The 17,029-nt window shown below is 47.8% G+C and overlaps 6 protein-coding genes across 9 annotated transcripts; 3 read left to right on the forward strand and 3 right to left on the reverse strand.

Moving 5' to 3' along the window:
- The first annotated feature begins 130 nt into the window (after window positions 1-130).
- BDBG_09268 (3-hydroxybutyryl-CoA dehydrogenase) lies at window positions 131-3,667 on the forward strand. Its single transcript, XM_002620294.2, has 3 exons — window positions 131-433; window positions 499-598; window positions 672-3,667. Exons 1-3 carry the CDS (start codon window positions 302-304, stop codon window positions 1,400-1,402), a joined length of 963 nt encoding a protein of 320 aa, XP_002620340.1. The 5' UTR covers window positions 131-301; the 3' UTR covers window positions 1,403-3,667.
- On the reverse strand, window positions 1,916-3,378 carry BDBG_09269 (the record flags this gene model as incomplete). Of its 2 annotated transcripts, XM_031723935.1 has the most annotated exons (3): window positions 1,916-2,568; window positions 2,620-2,806; window positions 2,959-3,378. In XM_031723935.1, the coding sequence occupies 3 exons, from the start codon at window positions 3,376-3,378 to the stop codon at window positions 1,916-1,918; spliced, it is 1,260 nt and encodes a 419-aa protein (XP_031581317.1). The 2 variants fall into 2 exon arrangements, with proteins under 2 accessions (XP_031581317.1, XP_002620341.1); XM_002620295.2 differs by having other exon boundaries at window positions 1,916-2,806.
- On the reverse strand, window positions 3,618-7,578 carry BDBG_09270. 2 transcript variants are annotated; one of them, XM_031723937.1, is made up of 4 exons: window positions 6,326-7,578; window positions 5,739-6,272; window positions 4,462-5,664; window positions 3,618-4,330 (listed from the first exon to the last, which is right to left on the reverse strand). In XM_031723937.1, the coding sequence occupies exons 1-3, from the start codon at window positions 6,850-6,852 to the stop codon at window positions 4,479-4,481; spliced, it is 2,247 nt and encodes a 748-aa protein (XP_031581319.1). In that variant the 5' UTR covers window positions 6,853-7,578; the 3' UTR covers window positions 3,618-4,330; window positions 4,462-4,478. The 2 variants fall into 2 exon arrangements, with proteins under 2 accessions (XP_031581319.1, XP_031581318.1); XM_031723936.1 differs by having other exon boundaries at window positions 3,618-5,664.
- A 359-nt stretch (window positions 7,579-7,937) lies between these two features.
- On the reverse strand, window positions 7,938-14,677 carry BDBG_09272. 2 transcript variants are annotated; one of them, XM_031723939.1, is made up of 5 exons: window positions 13,960-14,677; window positions 13,170-13,887; window positions 12,985-13,047; window positions 11,844-12,866; window positions 7,938-11,776 (listed from the first exon to the last, which is right to left on the reverse strand). In XM_031723939.1, the coding sequence occupies exons 1-4, from the start codon at window positions 14,441-14,443 to the stop codon at window positions 12,731-12,733; spliced, it is 1,401 nt and encodes a 466-aa protein (XP_031581321.1). In that variant the 5' UTR covers window positions 14,444-14,677; the 3' UTR covers window positions 7,938-11,776; window positions 11,844-12,730. The 2 variants fall into 2 exon arrangements, with proteins under 2 accessions (XP_031581321.1, XP_002620344.1); XM_002620298.2 differs by having other exon boundaries at window positions 7,938-12,866.
- BDBG_09271 (uncharacterized protein) lies at window positions 8,145-12,019 on the forward strand. Its single transcript, XM_031723938.1, has 2 exons — window positions 8,145-11,250; window positions 11,332-12,019. The coding sequence occupies exons 1-2, from the start codon at window positions 8,776-8,778 to the stop codon at window positions 11,698-11,700; spliced, it is 2,844 nt and encodes a 947-aa protein (XP_031581320.1). The 5' UTR covers window positions 8,145-8,775; the 3' UTR covers window positions 11,701-12,019.
- Window positions 14,678-15,000: 323 nt separating the features above from the next.
- On the forward strand, window positions 15,001-16,106 carry BDBG_09273 (uncharacterized protein; the record flags this gene model as incomplete). Its single annotated transcript, XM_002620299.1, has 5 exons — window positions 15,001-15,094; window positions 15,146-15,489; window positions 15,595-15,664; window positions 15,787-15,914; window positions 15,951-16,106. The coding sequence occupies 5 exons, from the start codon at window positions 15,001-15,003 to the stop codon at window positions 16,104-16,106; spliced, it is 792 nt and encodes a 263-aa protein (XP_002620345.1).
- Window positions 16,107-17,029: the final 923 nt, after the last annotated feature.

Below are 17,029 nucleotides of genomic sequence, written 5' to 3' on the forward strand. Positions count from 1 at the left end.
CAATATCCAATCGTTTCTCGCGTCATGGAAGACGCGTTCCTGACGCGCCGACTGACGAATCTCGGACCGGAATTTCTAGATAATCCTGTCCCCGAGAATAACCTAATTTATGCCGAAAACTACGTCACTTTGTCATGTGATTTCGCACATCCCCGAGAACGCCGAGGAACTCTGGTCGGGCCGAAATGAAATGGAGACGGCATATTTTATTTCCAGAGAGCCACATCCAACCAAGAAGCTATACAAAACACTTGTCATGCGGTGAACTGTTCTATCTCTGGTCTCATAGTCACCCGTCACAATGTTCCGTGTTATTGTAGGACGGCGCATCGCCAATGGGGCCTCTTCAATGGCCAGATCCTTCAGCACAACCCCAATTGCCCAGGCAGCGAGGGAAGTGAAGAAGGTGGGAGTTATCGGAGCTGGGCAGATGGTAAGCATTAAGCATTGAATATATTACATACATCGCGAACTGGATACTGACATGCTGTGAAATAGGGTCTGGGAATCGCACTGGTTGCTGCCCAAAAGGCTGGCGTTCCCGTAACCCTTATTGATAACTCTCAAGAGTCTCTCGATAAGGGTATGAAATTCGCAGGTAAGCTTCATGCAAATTGGAAACACACCCAGATAATTGCGGATTGGGACCTCTAACTCCGAAAACCCAATAGACAAACTACTCGAGAAAGATGTCGCAAAAGAGCGCATTACCAAAGACCATGCCGCCCAAGTCCGCTCGATGCTTAAACCCAGCACCAACCTCTCCGACCTCTCCGACGTAGACTTCGTTATAGAAGCCGTCCCCGAAATCCCAGCCCTTAAGGCATCCATCTTCTCCCAGCTGGCCAAAATCGCTCCCTCCCACGCCATTCTCGCCACAAACACCTCCTCTATCTCCATCACTAAGATCGCCGCCGCGACCACCGAAAATCCCACCGACCTCTCCGCCTCCTCGCGCGTCATCTCCACCCACTTCATGAACCCAGTCCCCGTCCAGAAGGGCGTGGAGATCATCACAGGCCTGCAAACGTCCCAAGACACCATCGACACGGCCATGGAGTTCGTCAAGCGCATGGGCAAGATTCCTGCCCGCTCCACTGATTCGCCAGGCTTCCTCGCGAATCGCATCCTCATGCCATATATCAATGAAGCCATCATGTGTCTCGAGAACGGCATTGGCACTAGGGAAGATATTGACAGCATCATGAAGTACGGAACCAATGTGCCCATGGGTCCACTGACGCTGGCTGATTTCATTGGTTTGGATACCTGCCTGGCTATTATGAATGTGCTGCATACCGAGACCGGTGATAGCAAGTATCGCCCTGCGGGATTACTGAAGAAGATGGTTGATGCTGGCTGGATGGGCAAGAAGACCTCCAAGGGCTTTTACGACTATTAATTGATTATTTCGTTTTGGGAAAATAGTGGATGGGCTCATGGTGGCAATGTTTCGACTTGAGTCAACGCAATGGGTTTGAAACCCAACCCCCTTGGAACACCTTTTTCTTTTAACCAGGTGCGTGTATAACATGTATATAGAAATAAAGGTATAAAATTTGTTATGTTATGTTATGTTTTCAAGTATTCGTGCATTATCCTTGTGTTACCGCAATCCACTCCTGGGGCTCCCTCCATTTCACCGGGGCCAGATAGATACAAGTCGCTCGCATTTTCGAAATATTTGGAGATCTATCCTTACTCCATTTCGCAAACCAAAATCAAAAAATTGACAATACATTCACCTTGCTATTATTCTGTTCAAAACACGTCCGGATCCGGATACCCCTGTTTAGACATCAATTTGTCCAACACCATGAACTCTAAGGCAAAAATAACTAAAGAAAAAGAGAGACAAAAAGAAAGGCAAAACTAATCTGCACCACCAACTATCCTTCAATATTTAATGTATTAGTCACTCCCAATACGCCCGATTGGCAACCATCTCACCACCAATCCCACAGTCACCATCACTGCCATTTCCACGACGATTCTTCACCTCCAATGTGTCCGCGATCCGGGCCAAGTTGCTTTCAATGGATCCCAAGACGGTTAACAATTTAGCACCTAGATTGAAAGAGGTAGCGTTCAAATCAGTGCTGGCTGCCTGGATATCTCCTCCTGTGGCATTTTCTTCCGTAGCTACCTTAATGGAAGGGGCGACTGTATTTGCTTCAGCAGTGGCAGTACGGAGCTTGCTCTCCATTTGAGCCGCAGGAGCTGGATCCTGGCCAAGCTCTAGAGGGGAGGGGGTTGGTGTAGGGAGTTTGAGGTCATCGCCATCACCATCACCGTCACCATTGCTACCATCGCCTTTGGTTGTAAAATGAGCGAAGAGGGGAGGAGAGCTGGTGACTGTGGCTTTATCGGTCATGTTGGGCGGCATAATCAGCATTTTAGCTGTAGGCGACATCTTAAAATAAGGGGACGAGCCGGGTGGGGATTCAGTTTTCACTGCTCTGAAGGGAGAGGACAGTGTAGCCATCACCAAAGGTTTATCAGGGGTCTTGACACTTCCAGCCCCACCGCCAATGGCAGTTGGGGTAGGATCCGTTGCGCTGACGAGGGCTCCAACAGTTACTTTAGACCCAGAAACGCCCGAAACATAATGAGACGCACGAGGAGAAATTGCCATATCTGCACCAGCGATGTACGTTTCCATTTCTTCTTGGAATATAGTGAACTCCTCGCTTAGACGCTTTTCCCGGCGGGAGACCTCATCAGGCCAGCCAAGTGCGCTCGGGGTCGTGATGATGGAGCTGGCGATTGTCTGGATTTTGGCCAGGCGAGGCCCGAGGCCCGAGGGCTTGAGGGATCTTTTTTGGAGAGTTTAGCAATCCTTTCTTTTTGTCATCTGTTTTTCATTTTTGTTGCAAACACGTTTTATCTGGAGGGATAAAACAATATTCAGGGGAATTGGGAAGGATGTAATGTAAGAATGCTCACTCGAAAACCTACCTTCAAGCACGCCTTGTACGTCGCATCGCAGTGGCGACATTTCGAGTTACATGGCCCAGGCCGGCATTTCATCTCTCTCGGATTCCGACATAATTCCTGGATACATTCAAAGCATGGTTCCCACGTCAGCGTAGGCATGACTGCGCGCTGCGCGGGTGGTGTGCATGTTGCTGCTGCAAGCTGGGCGTCGATATGACTAGTACCGTCAGGGCCAGATTTGCGTGGCATGTCCTTCTTTTGAGACGATGTGGAATAGATTTTCTCATCCAGCTGTATTCCCCGGTAGTATTCGCGGACGTCGTAGTTGATATCTGAAGCCCTACTGCTGCGTTCTGGCCACTTTCGGGGTCGTTGGTGGCCATGTTCTTGTTGCTGCCCCTCTTCTTCATCCGCTGCCTTTCTCTTGTTGGTAGCCTGCATTTTATTTTGTACGACGTTCTTGGTTCTTAATATAACTATTAGTTAGCTCTGTATCTGTTTTTCATTCACTTAGGAGGAAGATCGAGATGCGACAAAATTATATTTACCTTTCCGCAGACGTGACTCCAGTGTTGCACGCCGGCCACTGGAGCTAAGAGAGGGCTGTAGAGGGCGTTTTACCAAATAGGATGAGGACACTTGAAAGTGATGACAACCATTGAGTACAGACTTCGGTGTTTGATAGATATAAAACAGATTGATTTAGGGGTTAGCCTGTTTTACCCTTCATTTTTACAACCGCAAAAATATGAACCTTTGAAAAAGTCCAACAACATAGCTGGTAGAGAGAGGTGTATCAAATATGTCCTTTACCCCCATGATTATTTTACCGTGTTATTATTTATTTCCGTTTTCGTTGTTGTGATTCCCCGTGTCATTCGCCGATACTCGCACGCACCTGAACCCCTTTTTCTATCTCCGCACATTTCATCACACTCACAAAACTTTCAAGGCAACAGTTCTTTATAGAACTTCCAACATCAAAGAAATCCAGTCTCCCTCTACGTATGGTTTCAACGCTGGAAAAGGAGGAGGGAAAAGAAAGCACAATGCTGCAAAGACAACAACATAAGGCACACTGGAGAGCCAAATGATAAGAGTCAGTTGAATGTATAATAAAATGTCAACATCAAACTAAGATGGATATCAGCCGCCTTCCGTCTGACTTATATAGACAGGAGGCAAGTCGAAGTACGTTTCTCATGTATCCAAATATTGAGATTTATAAAGAAGATTAACTTGACTCCGTAAATAATCAGACTCAATACAAATGCTGGAACAAGGTGAAACAAGGGAAGAAATAAAGATGAAACTTAAACTGCAAGAACCCAAACAGATGCTCACAGGGGAGATATATATATATATATATGTGTGTGTGTGTGTGTGTGTGAATCTAAAACAGTATCAATAGGCGCCCATCAGATCGCGAAAGACAAACGAGAAATATGAACGGCTGGAAACAAGAAGGAAGACGAAGCAAAAGAAAGATTTAAACCAGAAAATAAAAAAATAAAAAATACACACTCCAAAAGACAAGCCCATCATCCCAACAGCGAATACGGCGACTGACCCGCCAGCCGCGAAAATCCCCGTTTCTTCTTCTGTATTGGAGGCTCCTGAACTGCCGCCGTGGCCCTCTCCGGTTTCACGGGGGCTACAACAGCAAGCTGAGGATGTGGCAGCTTCGGCTCCAGCTGAAGAGATGTTACAGGCACTGGTACTGGCGCAGGGACGAGTACGAGGGCGGGGCTAGATTGGGTTGGCGTAAGAACCGCTTCAATGTTCGCATCTCCAAACTCCGAGTCGGCAGGCAGCTCCACAGGATTCGGCACGACTTCCACGGCGGGCAATTCCACGATATCCACGCCTGTGTCTATCAGTCTGGTTCTGTATTCGTCGAGCATCTTCCAGCGCTTCTCGACAGCCGCGGTAAACCAACTGCGATCGACGATGACCCTCTGCACCAGCTTGGAGACGGTGTCCTGCTCCGCTTCGCGGGTTGAGGTGTAGTCGCGTGCTAGTCCGGCTTCAAGGGCTTTTAGTTCGAGGTTGTTAGTTTTCTCTTGGGTAAGGATTGCTTGCTGATGGGCTTGTTCAAGGGTGCGCATTTCGCTCTCCTGGTCGGCTTTGAGTTTACCTAGGATGGCTTTCTCTCTGCTCTCGCGGTTGGCATTTCCTTTGAGATGGCGGAAGATGGTGAGGAAGGCCTCGTCTTCCTCTTCTTCGTGGCGGGTAGTGATGCTGTCGACTTCTACCTTTTGCAAAGCTAGTAGTTGATCCATGCGTTGTTTTTGGTTTGTTCTTAGGCCCGTTAGGAGCCTTTCCTCTTGTTCCTTGACCTCTGACGAGCCCGCCATGGTCCTGATCTGGAGGTCATGCACAGCCTTTTCATGTCGTTTGATAAGTAGGGTCTGTTGAGACTCATTGACGTTTGATAGCGCAGTGCGTAAGCTCCATAGTCTATTGGCGATATAAAGCATCCGCTTAACTTCTTTATCGCGGAGCTCCTCTTCCTCCTTGCGGCGTTGCTCTTCTTCCCTCAGTTCTCTCTTCCTGGCTTCCTCGAGCTCCATGCGTTCGATCTGGGCAATCGCCTCTGCGATCTCAGCAGCCTCGGTTTGCATTTGTCGATCCCTCTCGAGCCGGCGTGTCTCGATATCACCTTGCCTACGACGTTGATCATCTTCCGTACATTCGCATGTCCGCCACCGAGCTCCACATGTGTAGCTGTAAAACAAACGTGTCAGTCTCGGTAAGAAATACTACAAAGTAATATTGGGAAATTTGTCAAATGGTCATACCAGAACTCCGATCCACATTTACAAGTTATATGCCGACAACCAGCAGTCAACTCAACTAGAGAATGGCAGTTGTAGCATCTTCTCCAGCCGCGATTTTCGGCTTCCTCCAGTGTAGCCTCCAATCCATGGTCTTGGGGACAGTCATTAAGGTTTGCATGCGTTAGCCCTCGGCAGAGGGTACAAATCTCAACGCGGCAATATGGACAGCTCTTTTGAGTAGGCTTTTTGCCCTTTTTGAGTTTGTTCGGAGGTATCCATTTCGCACATGACGGTTCAGGGCAATATACTCGATTCGGTTCAGCAAGAGCGTATTCCTGCACTTTCAATTTGTATGCGTCTCTTCTAGTGTGGTCCAAATTATCAAGGATAATTCGCTGCGGTATCTCCTCAAGACAACATTTTGGAGGGAAGAGCCTTTCGGTGGCCATTGCGGTATTGACGAGTTGCAAAAAGCATCCCAGGCAATATTTATGTTGGCAATTCAGGGTGATCAGATTCTTATCCAATATATCGTCAAAACAGCTCGAACATTCCCTAAAGAGAAACTTGTTGGTAATCGAGCCTCAAAGGTTATAAAGATGACATACTTGAATGTATTGCGCTCTCTTAATCTATCCCTAAGCCCCTTTGTAGGTTTCGGCGTCTTACTAGCGATCCAGCCTAAAGGGCGTTTGATAGACCCCGAGTCCATCGAGAGCTTCGAGGGCGATCGGCTGCCATCAGAGTTGTTCAACGATGACAAACGAGATAGCTGGGAAGTCGAACCGTTTCGTGGTCTGTACTGTGAATCGGACATGAGCGACCGTCGATCCCCAGCCAGGTGCGCATCTGACCCGCCATCACCAGAAGAAGGAGCCTTTTTCCTGTACAGATCAACAGCTAAAGACTGATGAACGATAGTTATGATATCTGGAGGGGTGGTGTCTAATGTGCCTTTGAGTTCCGCAGGAAATGGGTGCGCAAGCCAGTGAAGTGGTTGGAGCTGTTCTGCCTTCACGTCCAGCTCGCCCAGCCCCGCCAGCCGGGGCCATTCTAGTAGACGGGAGCGCTTGTCGATCTTCCTTGAGGCGGGGATACGGCTGCTCTCTGTGGTGGAAGGGACGGGTGTCGTCATGTCTAGTATGCGCTGAAATCCAGACGGATTCAGAGAGAATAGATGAGGGATAATAGAATAAATCCTCGCAAGGGGGGGTGTTTATTTTAAATCATAGCCAGAAACGAGAGGAACCTGACCGGTAACGGCGCGGATGTTTCCGTCAACTTTCTCAAGTTTGAGGCGCATAGGTCATACAATATATTTAAATAAGCTGCCAGCCGAAAAGGGCCAGGAGATCTGAAAATTATTTGCTGAGGTGGCCGGCAAGAAAACAAACACAAGATGTACTGTGTAGGTAGGGGTGTAGTCATAACAAGCGGATGAAGAGAACTGATCTGCGTCTGCGGGGGCTGTTAAATACCAGGTCTTTGAGCACACAAAGAAACCGTGGCAGTTCAGGAGTTGAGCCGCATTGGGCCTTCTTCCTCTGGGCAGCCCTACTACTGCTCAAAAAGAGCGTGCATGACAGGCATATGGCACCCGCCGGCAAAGGCCTATCTCGAGGAGTACGAGCAGAGTCAGCGAGAGAGAATGGTGGCTGTAGGGAGGTGAGGTCACTGAGGTGAGGGAGGGACCAGAAACTAGAGAGGATGCTGTGTGCTTGGGACAAGGCTTCGTTCAAGACAGCCCCAGCAAGGGCTCGTCTCATTATTATTCATTATTATTGTTGTCCAAGTCACGAACGGGCATCGATCGCAGCGATGGTTTAATCAATTAAATTGCTGCTTTCGGGGCAGTGCTCTTACTCCAAGGTTGTTAGGGTTAGAACGTGTATTCTGATGTATCCCGCCCACGTTTTCTGGCGGGCAGGAACATGTTGTGACTTTGTGTTCTATTTTAGGCAACAAGCTAACTAGCTTTAATCGCCAGATGAATGCCTTTAGTTATTGTATGTATCTTTGAATATCGCTCAACTAAACATCCATAGACCATTATTGGTTAAATAACGGTAGTTATCCGTGTTGGTCTCTCCCCGCTAACTATGGAGTTTAGACCTCGTAGTTACTTTTAGGGGCTCCGCCAAAATGCATAACTAGTTAGTTAGTAACGTTAACTAGTAACTAACTATACAATGATCCTCTCGAACTTTGCCCCTCGCCGTCTGATAATGCTAAGAAGTCTGCGTGAGAACTAAATTAGGATAAGAAGGGAAGTAGAGAAGAAGTATTGTTCTTCAGATCTAAAAGCAATCGTGGAGTACGGACGGCCGTCATTTTAATGTAGTCTCTCACGACCGTTATCAATATTATATCCATACACATTACGGAGTACACATAGGTGGAATATACAGATATAACTATCTTACAATATGAGAGGCGAATTCCTTAAAGAGATATAGAAACGTAGAAACGAACGCCAGCAGGAGGTGCCATCTCATCTCATTTCATGACTGTATCAAATCATCAAAAGCTCAACCGTCATCACTGTCGACACAATAACACTACCCATTCCAATCATGACTCCCCGCGCACTTCTGTCCACATGCAGGCAGTTCAATGCCACTTGGGAAGCTGCCTCATCGCCCTCGACTGCGGAATACGATTGGAGGTAAATGGGTTGTACCCGCGTCAATGAAGCGTCAATGGCCGCCTGACTCTCATCTACAGGAATCTCGTTGTATACTCGGAGGATACACCTGTCCCAATGAATATGCTCTTGTCCACGGTATGGTATGCTAATACATCGACCAGAGTGCGCCTAGGCACCAAATCTGGCTTAATGATAGTATTATTTATACGCTGACCAATGATCAGCTTGCTGGGGCAGGCAAGGCTGTCCTTCAGACCAAGATTTCCTGCAGGCAGCTGAAGCGGCTAACTATCCGTAAATCAAAATGAAATTCTAGCACTTATATCCATATCTAGTGGATATACAAGTGTGACATAACTCTCTCCCTGTCATTTATTTGCTGTACCGATAACCTCCTCTTCTTGAGTTGGGATGACCAAAATAGAGGACGGAGCCCAGCCTATGCTGCTTCCCTCTGCCAATGGTGATGGTTCCACTCGCGCAGCAAGCGTTAATACTGATGACTACCTCAGTTTTGACGACGATAGCTTCTACATTCCGAGCTCAGAGCTCTTGCGAGTGCTTCAAGGGGTGGCAGTGGCGACAAAGACACCTGCAGTCAACGTTGACCCAATTGCCCAGTGGATTTCATTATACGGAACTCAAAAAGACAACCCGACAGATTCTCTTTCCTTTGACGATTGGAATGAGGGCATTGTTACCAATTTCCTAAAAGAGGACGAGCTGCTACACATAGCCAACTTAACTCTCGGCGTCACATTTCTACGTGAAAAGTCTCGACGAGCCAGGGGGGAGGTTCCCCTCATCGATCTAGCGCTGGCATGGGATCTGATTCATGGAGCGCTTACTAGTCCACTCCTCGCCCGGCCTCTGGGTAGCGTATCGAGGAGCGCACAGGGTTTCCTGGCCGTTCCGCTCTGCAGCTTGGTGGAGGAAGGACACATTGTTGAGCTGTTTCGGCTCCACGTATGGCTGCCGGATGGGCAACGTGGAGATCCCGAATTTGCAATCCATTCTCATCAGCCTTTCGCCCAGAGCTGGATACTAGCTGGTGAGGGAAAGAATCATTCATACAATGTCAAACCAGTTGCAACTTCTGCGGAGGGCACCCACGCAGCGTATGAACTCTCCTGGAATGACGGGAGGAATACGGACAGAGCATATAAAACACATCAGGCATCATCCACCATTACGAACACACGAGTGTTGATGCATGCCTCGCCAAAGGAAGTGGCAGTTCACCACCGTGACGCGACGTACACTATTCCAGAAGCCGCATTTCACAGCACAGAAGTATTGCCTGACGCATTCCATGCTACACTTTTTTTCTTCGATTCTCACCGTGGATTCATGAAAGATGCTCGGGTGCTGGGTCCCAAGGATGTCGAATCAAAGACCCAGTTGCGTGATGCCTCTGGTGTTACTTCGACCGCTCTTGCAAACATGGTTAATGCTGTCCGCGAATGGGAGATGTTCATGGATCAGGGGCGACAACATGCACGGCGTGCTGAGTGGGAGCACGCGCTACGGGAGTTTAACAGCGCTCTTAACATGTGCCAATCTACAGAATACTTTTCAGGCTTGGCATCTTATCGGCATCTAGTACTAGGGGAGCTTGGGAACACCAACAGGCGGTTTGGGAGGTATGAGAAGGCCAAGGAAATGCTGGAACAGGCGGTTGAAGAAATGGGATCTAGCCTCCAGCGCGTAGAGTTCAGTGGTGAGCTAGGCGTGATATATCGGCATATGAATCGTCTTGAGGAAGCGAGGCATGCATTCCAGGTTCAATATGACACAGCAAAGCAGCTGCAGTTTGATCATGCGATGTGTCGTGCGGTCGGGAATTTAGGTATGATCAATTACCAACTTTCCCAGCAGAACGGTGACGAAGCACTGTTAGAGATGGCCATCGCTCAGCTTAATGAGCGCGTCCGCAGTGCTCGGCATATCAAAGAAACCATCCAGTCTCAATCATTTGACCTGAACATAAAATTGGAGTTGTCAAAAATTGCAACGACTTGGGAGTCAATCGGCCTATCTCGCCTTTCACTCTGCTATGCGGCGAAAAGAGATGCCAAACAGGCCATTGCGACATCATTAGAGTCATTAAACCTCAGCAGCCGCTCAGAAGATTCAACGGTGGTCGCCATGTCTCGTTTTTTCTATGGCCGGGCGTTGCTTCTAGATCAACAACTTGACGAAGCTCTGAAGCAGTTTAATCCATGGATGACGTGCACACCTGCTATGGCACTGTGCAAAGAGCCCTCCGAAGAGCACCGTCAATATTTACGAGAACTGGTTGACGTGGGTGCGGACATGGACTTGGTCGACGAACAGGGATATACAGCATTGGATTACGCCGTTTTCAACGGCGATGTAGAAACTGAAGCTTTGGTACTGGAAGGGCTTCGCCGGAAGCTCGAAGGAGACGTAGAAAACGAACTTAACGAGCTCCAGGTGGAGGCGAGGATTCGGAAAGGTTACCGGGAGTTATTTCAAGAAAAGATGCGGCCTGCGCTCCTCAGCGGCGGAGGTTTGCAGTCATTACGGCATATGTACGCGAACGAGCTCGCAGCTGACGATGAGAAACGACGAATGTTCGATGGTCTCAAATTCATGAGATTCCTGGACTTTTTAAAGTTTGGAAAACTCCCTCGATCAAGCGACAAATTGGCGCGGGAGTTCATGTCAAGACCTAATGGGAATGATCGAATCGGTACAGCGGACTTTGTCATTTTCTTCTCATACAGATGGATCAATAGGGAACCAAACGCTTCTTCACCAGACGACATCGATAACATGCAATATCGTCGAATGATAGCCGCAGCCGAGCAGTTTCTCAAACTCCATCCCTCGGTGGAAATGGAGAAATTGGGGATCTGGGTAGTAAGTCAACCCAATCCGTCATCACATCTTCCTTCAATTATTCACCCTCTCTAACTCTTTGCTTCCCTCTCCCCTGTGCAGGACCACGCCTGCATCGACCAAGAAAACCCTGCGCCGGGGGTCTCCGCCTTACCAATGATTCTCGTCCAATGTGACGCCGTAATCAGCCTCTTCGATGACCTTTACCACCACCGCGCCTGGTGTTCTGTAGAAGTGATGATGGTGCAGACGCTTCGAAAATCCTATGGTCAACATCTGTGGTATGAACAGGTGTTAGCACCGCAGTCACAGGGAGATGCTGACGATGCTGGCGAAAGTCGTAATGAGAAGTGGATTTTGCGAGAGGGACCGATTGAGTTGGAGATTGTCATGGCAGAAAAGCGATTGACTTTCGAGGAGGATCGGGCAAAAGTGTTGTTTTTGGAAAGGCAGAGTCGGTTGTTGGGATAATGGCTTGACGTTTACTCGCATGATGTGACTGCTTGGTTGGCTTAGACCCGTCCAGCAGAGGAGTCGAGCCTCACCCCTTGCGTAGACGATTAGAAATAAAAAAGAATAGAAATAGAGCCAGGCAAGGTATACGAGAAACTTACTTGCCCACTTGTTTATCACCCAAAATGTATGTACATGTACTTGACCGGGTAATAGGAAGTAGATAAATGCGGCGGCTACCATAACAGGGGAATAATTGGAGAACCAAAAAACAAGTATCGGATGTGCTTGATATTCATCTATCTGAATCCACCCGCCACAATTATCTTCAAAGGTAATCTTCTAGATAGTGTAAAATCTCCCCTAGGCACTCGAGAGAAGTCTCACAAATTTAAAGACTAGAACGCCATGTCCGCCTCGAAATCCCACATCCTGCGAGCTTAAACGGGAAGGAAAAGAAATCCCATTCATGATAATAAACGCTGCTTCACTGACTAGACTCGCGCAACTGCCGCTGGCATATTAGCGATCATGCGATCAATCAGGAGCTTCCCTTTATCCCTCCTTGGTTCTAGGGATGAGCTCTCTCTCTCTCAATGGATATGGCCCCTAGCTTACAAGATATTGATGACATCTACCATAGCCGGGATTATCTCGATCCAACACCATCACCAAACAATTGGTGGGTCGTTTCAAAGGACACAACGCCTTCTCCAGTGTCCAGAGAAGCACTGGAGGTTCTCTGGTAGAGAAAATCCGAGCGCGCAAATATCATCAGATTTTCGACGTGGTGACCCTGGTGTCTATCCGGAGGTGGGCGCACTGCCTATCACTCGCAGCCCAGGCGAAGTCGATGTCCCCTCCAATTGCAGTGCATATCGCGGGGATCAAATAGGAGCAATTCACCCATTTCCTGAGTAGTGGGCATGGTACATTTACTTCACGCCAACACCTCACACAAGGCCTGAGCCGCTCATAATTGGCCAAGAAGCGCTACAAACAAAACGCCCGCCCGTATATAATTCCTGCTTGTGCACCAGCATGCGGCTTAGGTCCCGGAAAACCTCCTTCCCGCCCAGGCTGAGCCGTATTCCTGGTATTGTTGGCGGGTAATAGCAACTTCTTTTAATGCCTCCCTGTTGCTTGCAAATCTAGCCGCCCCCAGCCAAGTAGAACGTATTGCGCTAAAGTTATCATTGCATGTTAGTAAAAAGAATATAGAATACATCATTATCGTCTCCAGCGAAAATGTAGCTAACTAAAATCTTGGTGCGGGAAGAATATATTGAGGTTATAACTTACTCATCTGGCCGCTTGACGCGCACAACACATTCGGCTGAGGCAAGTTTGCGGAGCTCAGTTTCTCTGCGAAGATATACATGTTAGCCCCCGATAAACACTTTTTGTTTTTTTTTTTTTTTTTTTTTTTTTTTTTTTTTTTTTTTCCCCAATATATAATGGCGATCTCAACCAGTCTCGCAACTTACAGTCGTTCCATAAAGCCCGGAATCAATGAATTGCCGCCAACCACCATAATGTTTGCCCAAAATGCAGGATGTAGACCGGTTGGAAGCACGGATAGTGACTGCGTTACAATTTCAGGAATCCCCATCTGTTTCATCCCAATGTCTCCAGGATTGAATAGTATTTCGGGGACAGTGAACCGCTCGTTTCCAAGCACCAAGACATCTTCCGCCATTGTACCCGAAGCGCCGGAGAGAAGTTCTTTCTTCTTCTTGGCCGCTGTAAGGCTTTCATGTGGGCGTACGAAACCCTTCTTGTGGGCATTTGGGTCAGGAAGAACGTAGTCCACAACGATCCCTTCTCCCGCGCCAGTCTCATGATCATCGGCCTTTCGCTTTCGGTTCCCTTTCCAGGTTCGTTCGATGTCTGCAGCGAAATCGTTGCTGACAAAACAGGCGGCTTCCTTGACCTCGTTTATTATGTGCGTCTCATCGAGCATGTTGTACTGCCGAATGGACACGAGCTCCTTGAGGAAATTCGTAAGATATTTCCCGCCAATCTCTAATCGTCTGATGCCTCGTTGCAGTGGGTATCCTTTGTAGACAGGAGTAACAGTCGTATGCGAATATCCGGAATCAATAACTAGAAGACATTCAACGGGAAAAATACTGGAGTTTGGGTCTGAGGTCACCGGGTCGCCGAATAGAGCATGGAGTTCATTCCAAGCATTGAGCGTTGGTCCTGTAGCAAGCAAACCATCTTTAGCAATTGGCAAACAAATATCACGGGCGTAAAAATGGAAGAGCTACCCACCAATGCATCTCAAATATCCTCCAAATCCCCACTCCTCCATAATAATCTCATCCGCATTCTTCTGCAACGCAGCCATCGCATTCGGGGCCTCCGTAAAAATCAAAGTCGTATTCTCCGGATCTGCACATCGCAACTCCGGTTTCCGCGCCGTCCCGTCATCAAAAAAAGTATGGTCCCAGATTTCCTTCTCCGCTTCCCAGCTAACCACATAACCTTTCTCGACAGGGCGACGAAATGTGGCCTCATTCCAGTCCGAAATATGCGTTGACAGCTGGGCGCCGATGTAGACGCGTTTGTCGCGCGTTCTAGCCAGTGCATTGGGGATCACCAGACATGAGTTTAGGGGAGGTTCAGCGCTCGGTTGGTCAGGCGCATAGCCAGCTTTCATGGTATATGCGCCATTGTCGATGATGAATGTTTTCGAGGGTAAGGGCGGCGGTGAGGGAGCGCGTTTCGCCGCGCGTGAGGGCTTTGCTGCTCCCATGCTATTCCCTATAGTATGTGGAGTGATGGTAAATGTTTGGTTAACATATCATTACCACCCGCTGGCAGCTCTAAAGGTGCCGCTCATTGGCCTTGGAATGACAAGCTTCGCCGGTTGGAATAAACTAATAATAACTTACAAGATCTGGACTGGAGCTGGGATTGTCTTGGCGGGACTCTTTCCGGATAGCTTAGCCCTAACCCTAAAACCATATCCCGCAGATATACAAGAGAGTCCGGATATTACCAGTGATGTTCTGCCACCTTCATTCTTTTCCAGCGCTTTCTGTTGTTTAACTGCCGTGCTGGAGTTACAATTTTGTCGCTGAACACCTACCTAGTGATGTCACCAAAGCACTGAAGGATGAAACTTTCATCTTTAAATGCTATCAATCTCAATGATATCAGCCGCAGCCACCCTAGTTAATTCTAAACCAGCTTTTCCGCACGAGTCAGTCCAGGCGGTTTCAACAGTTCAGCATGAATATGATAAATAGCTCCTGGTTTGCCTAGGATGCCCGGAATGGTTAGATACATTTTGACGAGCACATCGTTAACATGCCCTCGCTCCGACACAACTTCTTCCGCTTTCCCATGTCTCCAATATCAGATTTAGCAGCGTACCTTCTCAGGCCATCTGTGGACTCTACAAGTAACTACAGTACATGTACTGTACAATAACAGCAACAACAATGACTGATAGCTCAGACAATTGCTCTCAGGAGGCTCTCAAGGACGAAGTTCCCAAACCACAATTCCACTTGGACCAAGAACAGTTCAGACACCCTGACCCTCCCAGATGCCCGAAAACTAGGTTATGCCCAATATGGCTCCCTGACATGGCGGCCTATCCTTTACCAACACGGCCTTCCAGGCTCTCGCATTGAGGCTGCTGTTTTTGATGAACTGGGTGAAAAATATGCAGTCCGTATCATCGCCATAGACAGCCTGGTTGTGGTTGGAGTTCACCCCACCCAGATCGAACACTTCTCAATCATCCAAAAGACTTGGAATGCCTTGCAGAGCATCTCGGGCTGGATGAGTATTGTGTATTAGTACAAGGAAACATTTTGTTTTTACGAAATAGTCAAAATATTTGTTTTAATTTACTTAAATTTTATTTCTTTAAAACTAACTCTAATGTATTAACAGAGGATATCAGGAGGTGGGCCATACGATACGCCCTTGCTTGCGCAATGGCGTTACCCCGCGAAAAACTCAAGTGCATTTCAATTGTCTGCAGTCTAGGGCCGCCCGCCTTACATCAGCATGAAAGGGGCTGATTTTGTCCACTGGCTTGGATTCACTTTTGGATGGTGCTCTGTCTGACTGATTTTTATCCAGTGGTTTTCCATCACGAACCAGCAGCACAGCTAGACCTGAGTGGTGAGAAGTGTCTTCAGCTCACGCAGCAGCTTGTGGCTAAAGCTGAGGCTACAGCCCATGAAAGTGACCTTAAAGTTTTTAAGGATGTGTATTTTCTCCATCTGTATTTATGATCAGCACAGGAAGATTATGCTCAGGGGTTTGATGGGGTTACTCAGGATGACAGGTTGGTGGCATCTGACTTTGGCTTTCGAATAGAGGATATCTGCCTCGACTTACCTGTACAGCTGTGGCATGGGAAGTATGATAGGTTTGTTCCCCTCAATCATGGCGAGTAAATAGCTGCGCGGTTAGGTGAGGGAACGCATCTACGAGTGGAAGATGAGGCACATGCGATATTGAAAGCATTGGTTCAGAGCCCATGGGACTTTGGATCAAATCCAAACTTATATTGTATATTACCAAACGGAAATCGCGTCTCAGTCTAGCCTGGTGGTCTAGATAGTTAATTAAAACACCACTCCTCAAGATAGAGACGGTGAATTATCCCTCCTCGCCAAACGTTGTTTCATCCTTCGAGAAGCTGTTCAACGGTCAGATGCTCCTCACACTTTTCTTCTTTTTTTGCTCCAACTTTAGTTGGATTAATGGTTCTTGATTATTTCTTTCCGCCTCGGTTAACAGCTCCATACTTTCCTCTAGAGTGCTAACTTTTCAAAGTGTCGTTCGCCAATAAAGTTCCAATAGAGGTCATGAAACCCGAAACTGGATCGAGTGATATGACAGAACCAGAAGAGTCCAGTCTCAAAGGACTCCTTCATATGTTCTGACTAAAGGTTTTCGGCCTTAGGCGCTTGAGTATTAGCCATCTGTTACTGTTCACACTCGCGGAGTGCGTCCAAGAAGATTTCATATTGAGGCAAGAAGTTAACCACAAGTCGCCAAACCGGCCGGCCAATCTTCTGGATGTGCCAGTAACAACCACCAGGGGGGGCAGTGCGCAAACTCGGCGGATGCCGCGTAGCGGAGCTCCCAGTCAATTTCTCCCTTAATATTGAGATCCTCGTCAACTATCACATTGAAAGTGCGGGAATCATCGTAGAACAGAGGGAAGGGCCCTTTGTCAGATGGTGAGCGGTATTCGCGTGCAATCTTCCGAAACAAACATTGTGCAACGTATTTTTCTTGCAGTCAGCTTCGTCAATGACTGCATCGTTGCGATGCGTTTTGAGATGTTTCAGATGATATAATGAAATATTCG

Source organism: Blastomyces gilchristii (genome assembly GCF_000003855.2).
Source record: "Blastomyces gilchristii SLH14081 genomic scaffold supercont1.38, whole genome shotgun sequence".
NCBI lineage: Eukaryota > Fungi > Ascomycota > Eurotiomycetes > Onygenales > Ajellomycetaceae > Blastomyces > Blastomyces gilchristii.

Bases quoted from the DNA above. Each gene is read 5' to 3' on its own strand.
- BDBG_09268 (XM_002620294.2), top strand. From the start codon at position 302: ATGTTCCGTGTTATTGTAGGACGGCGCATCGCCAATGGGGCCTCTTCA. The intron at 434-498 runs GTAAGCATTAAG...GCTGTGAAATAG, and splicing joins TTATCGGAGCTGGGCAGATG to GGTCTGGGAATCGCACTGGT. The intron at 599-671 runs GTAAGCTTCATG...AAAACCCAATAG, and splicing joins TAAGGGTATGAAATTCGCAG to ACAAACTACTCGAGAAAGAT.
- BDBG_09270 (XM_031723937.1), bottom strand. From the start codon at position 6,852: ATGACGACACCCGTCCCTTCCACCACAGAGAGCAGCCGTATCCCCGCC. The intron at 6,273-6,325 runs GTATGTCATCTT...GTTTCTCTTTAG, and splicing joins AGAGAGCGCAATACATTCAA to GGAATGTTCGAGCTGTTTTG. The intron at 5,665-5,738 runs GTATGACCATTT...TTTGTTTTACAG, and splicing joins AAATGTGGATCGGAGTTCTG to CTACACATGTGGAGCTCGGT.
- BDBG_09271 (XM_031723938.1), top strand. From the start codon at position 8,776: ATGACCAAAATAGAGGACGGAGCCCAGCCTATGCTGCTTCCCTCTGCC. The intron at 11,251-11,331 runs GTAAGTCAACCC...TCCCCTGTGCAG, and splicing joins AGAAATTGGGGATCTGGGTA to GACCACGCCTGCATCGACCA.
- BDBG_09272 (XM_031723939.1), bottom strand. From the start codon at position 14,443: ATGGGAGCAGCAAAGCCCTCACGCGCGGCGAAACGCGCTCCCTCACCG. The intron at 13,888-13,959 runs GTGGGTAGCTCT...TGCTTGCTACAG, and splicing joins AGGATATTTGAGATGCATTG to GACCAACGCTCAATGCTTGG. The intron at 12,867-12,984 runs GTAAGTTATAAC...TGATAACTTTAG, and splicing joins CGCGTCAAGCGGCCAGATGA to CGCAATACGTTCTACTTGGC.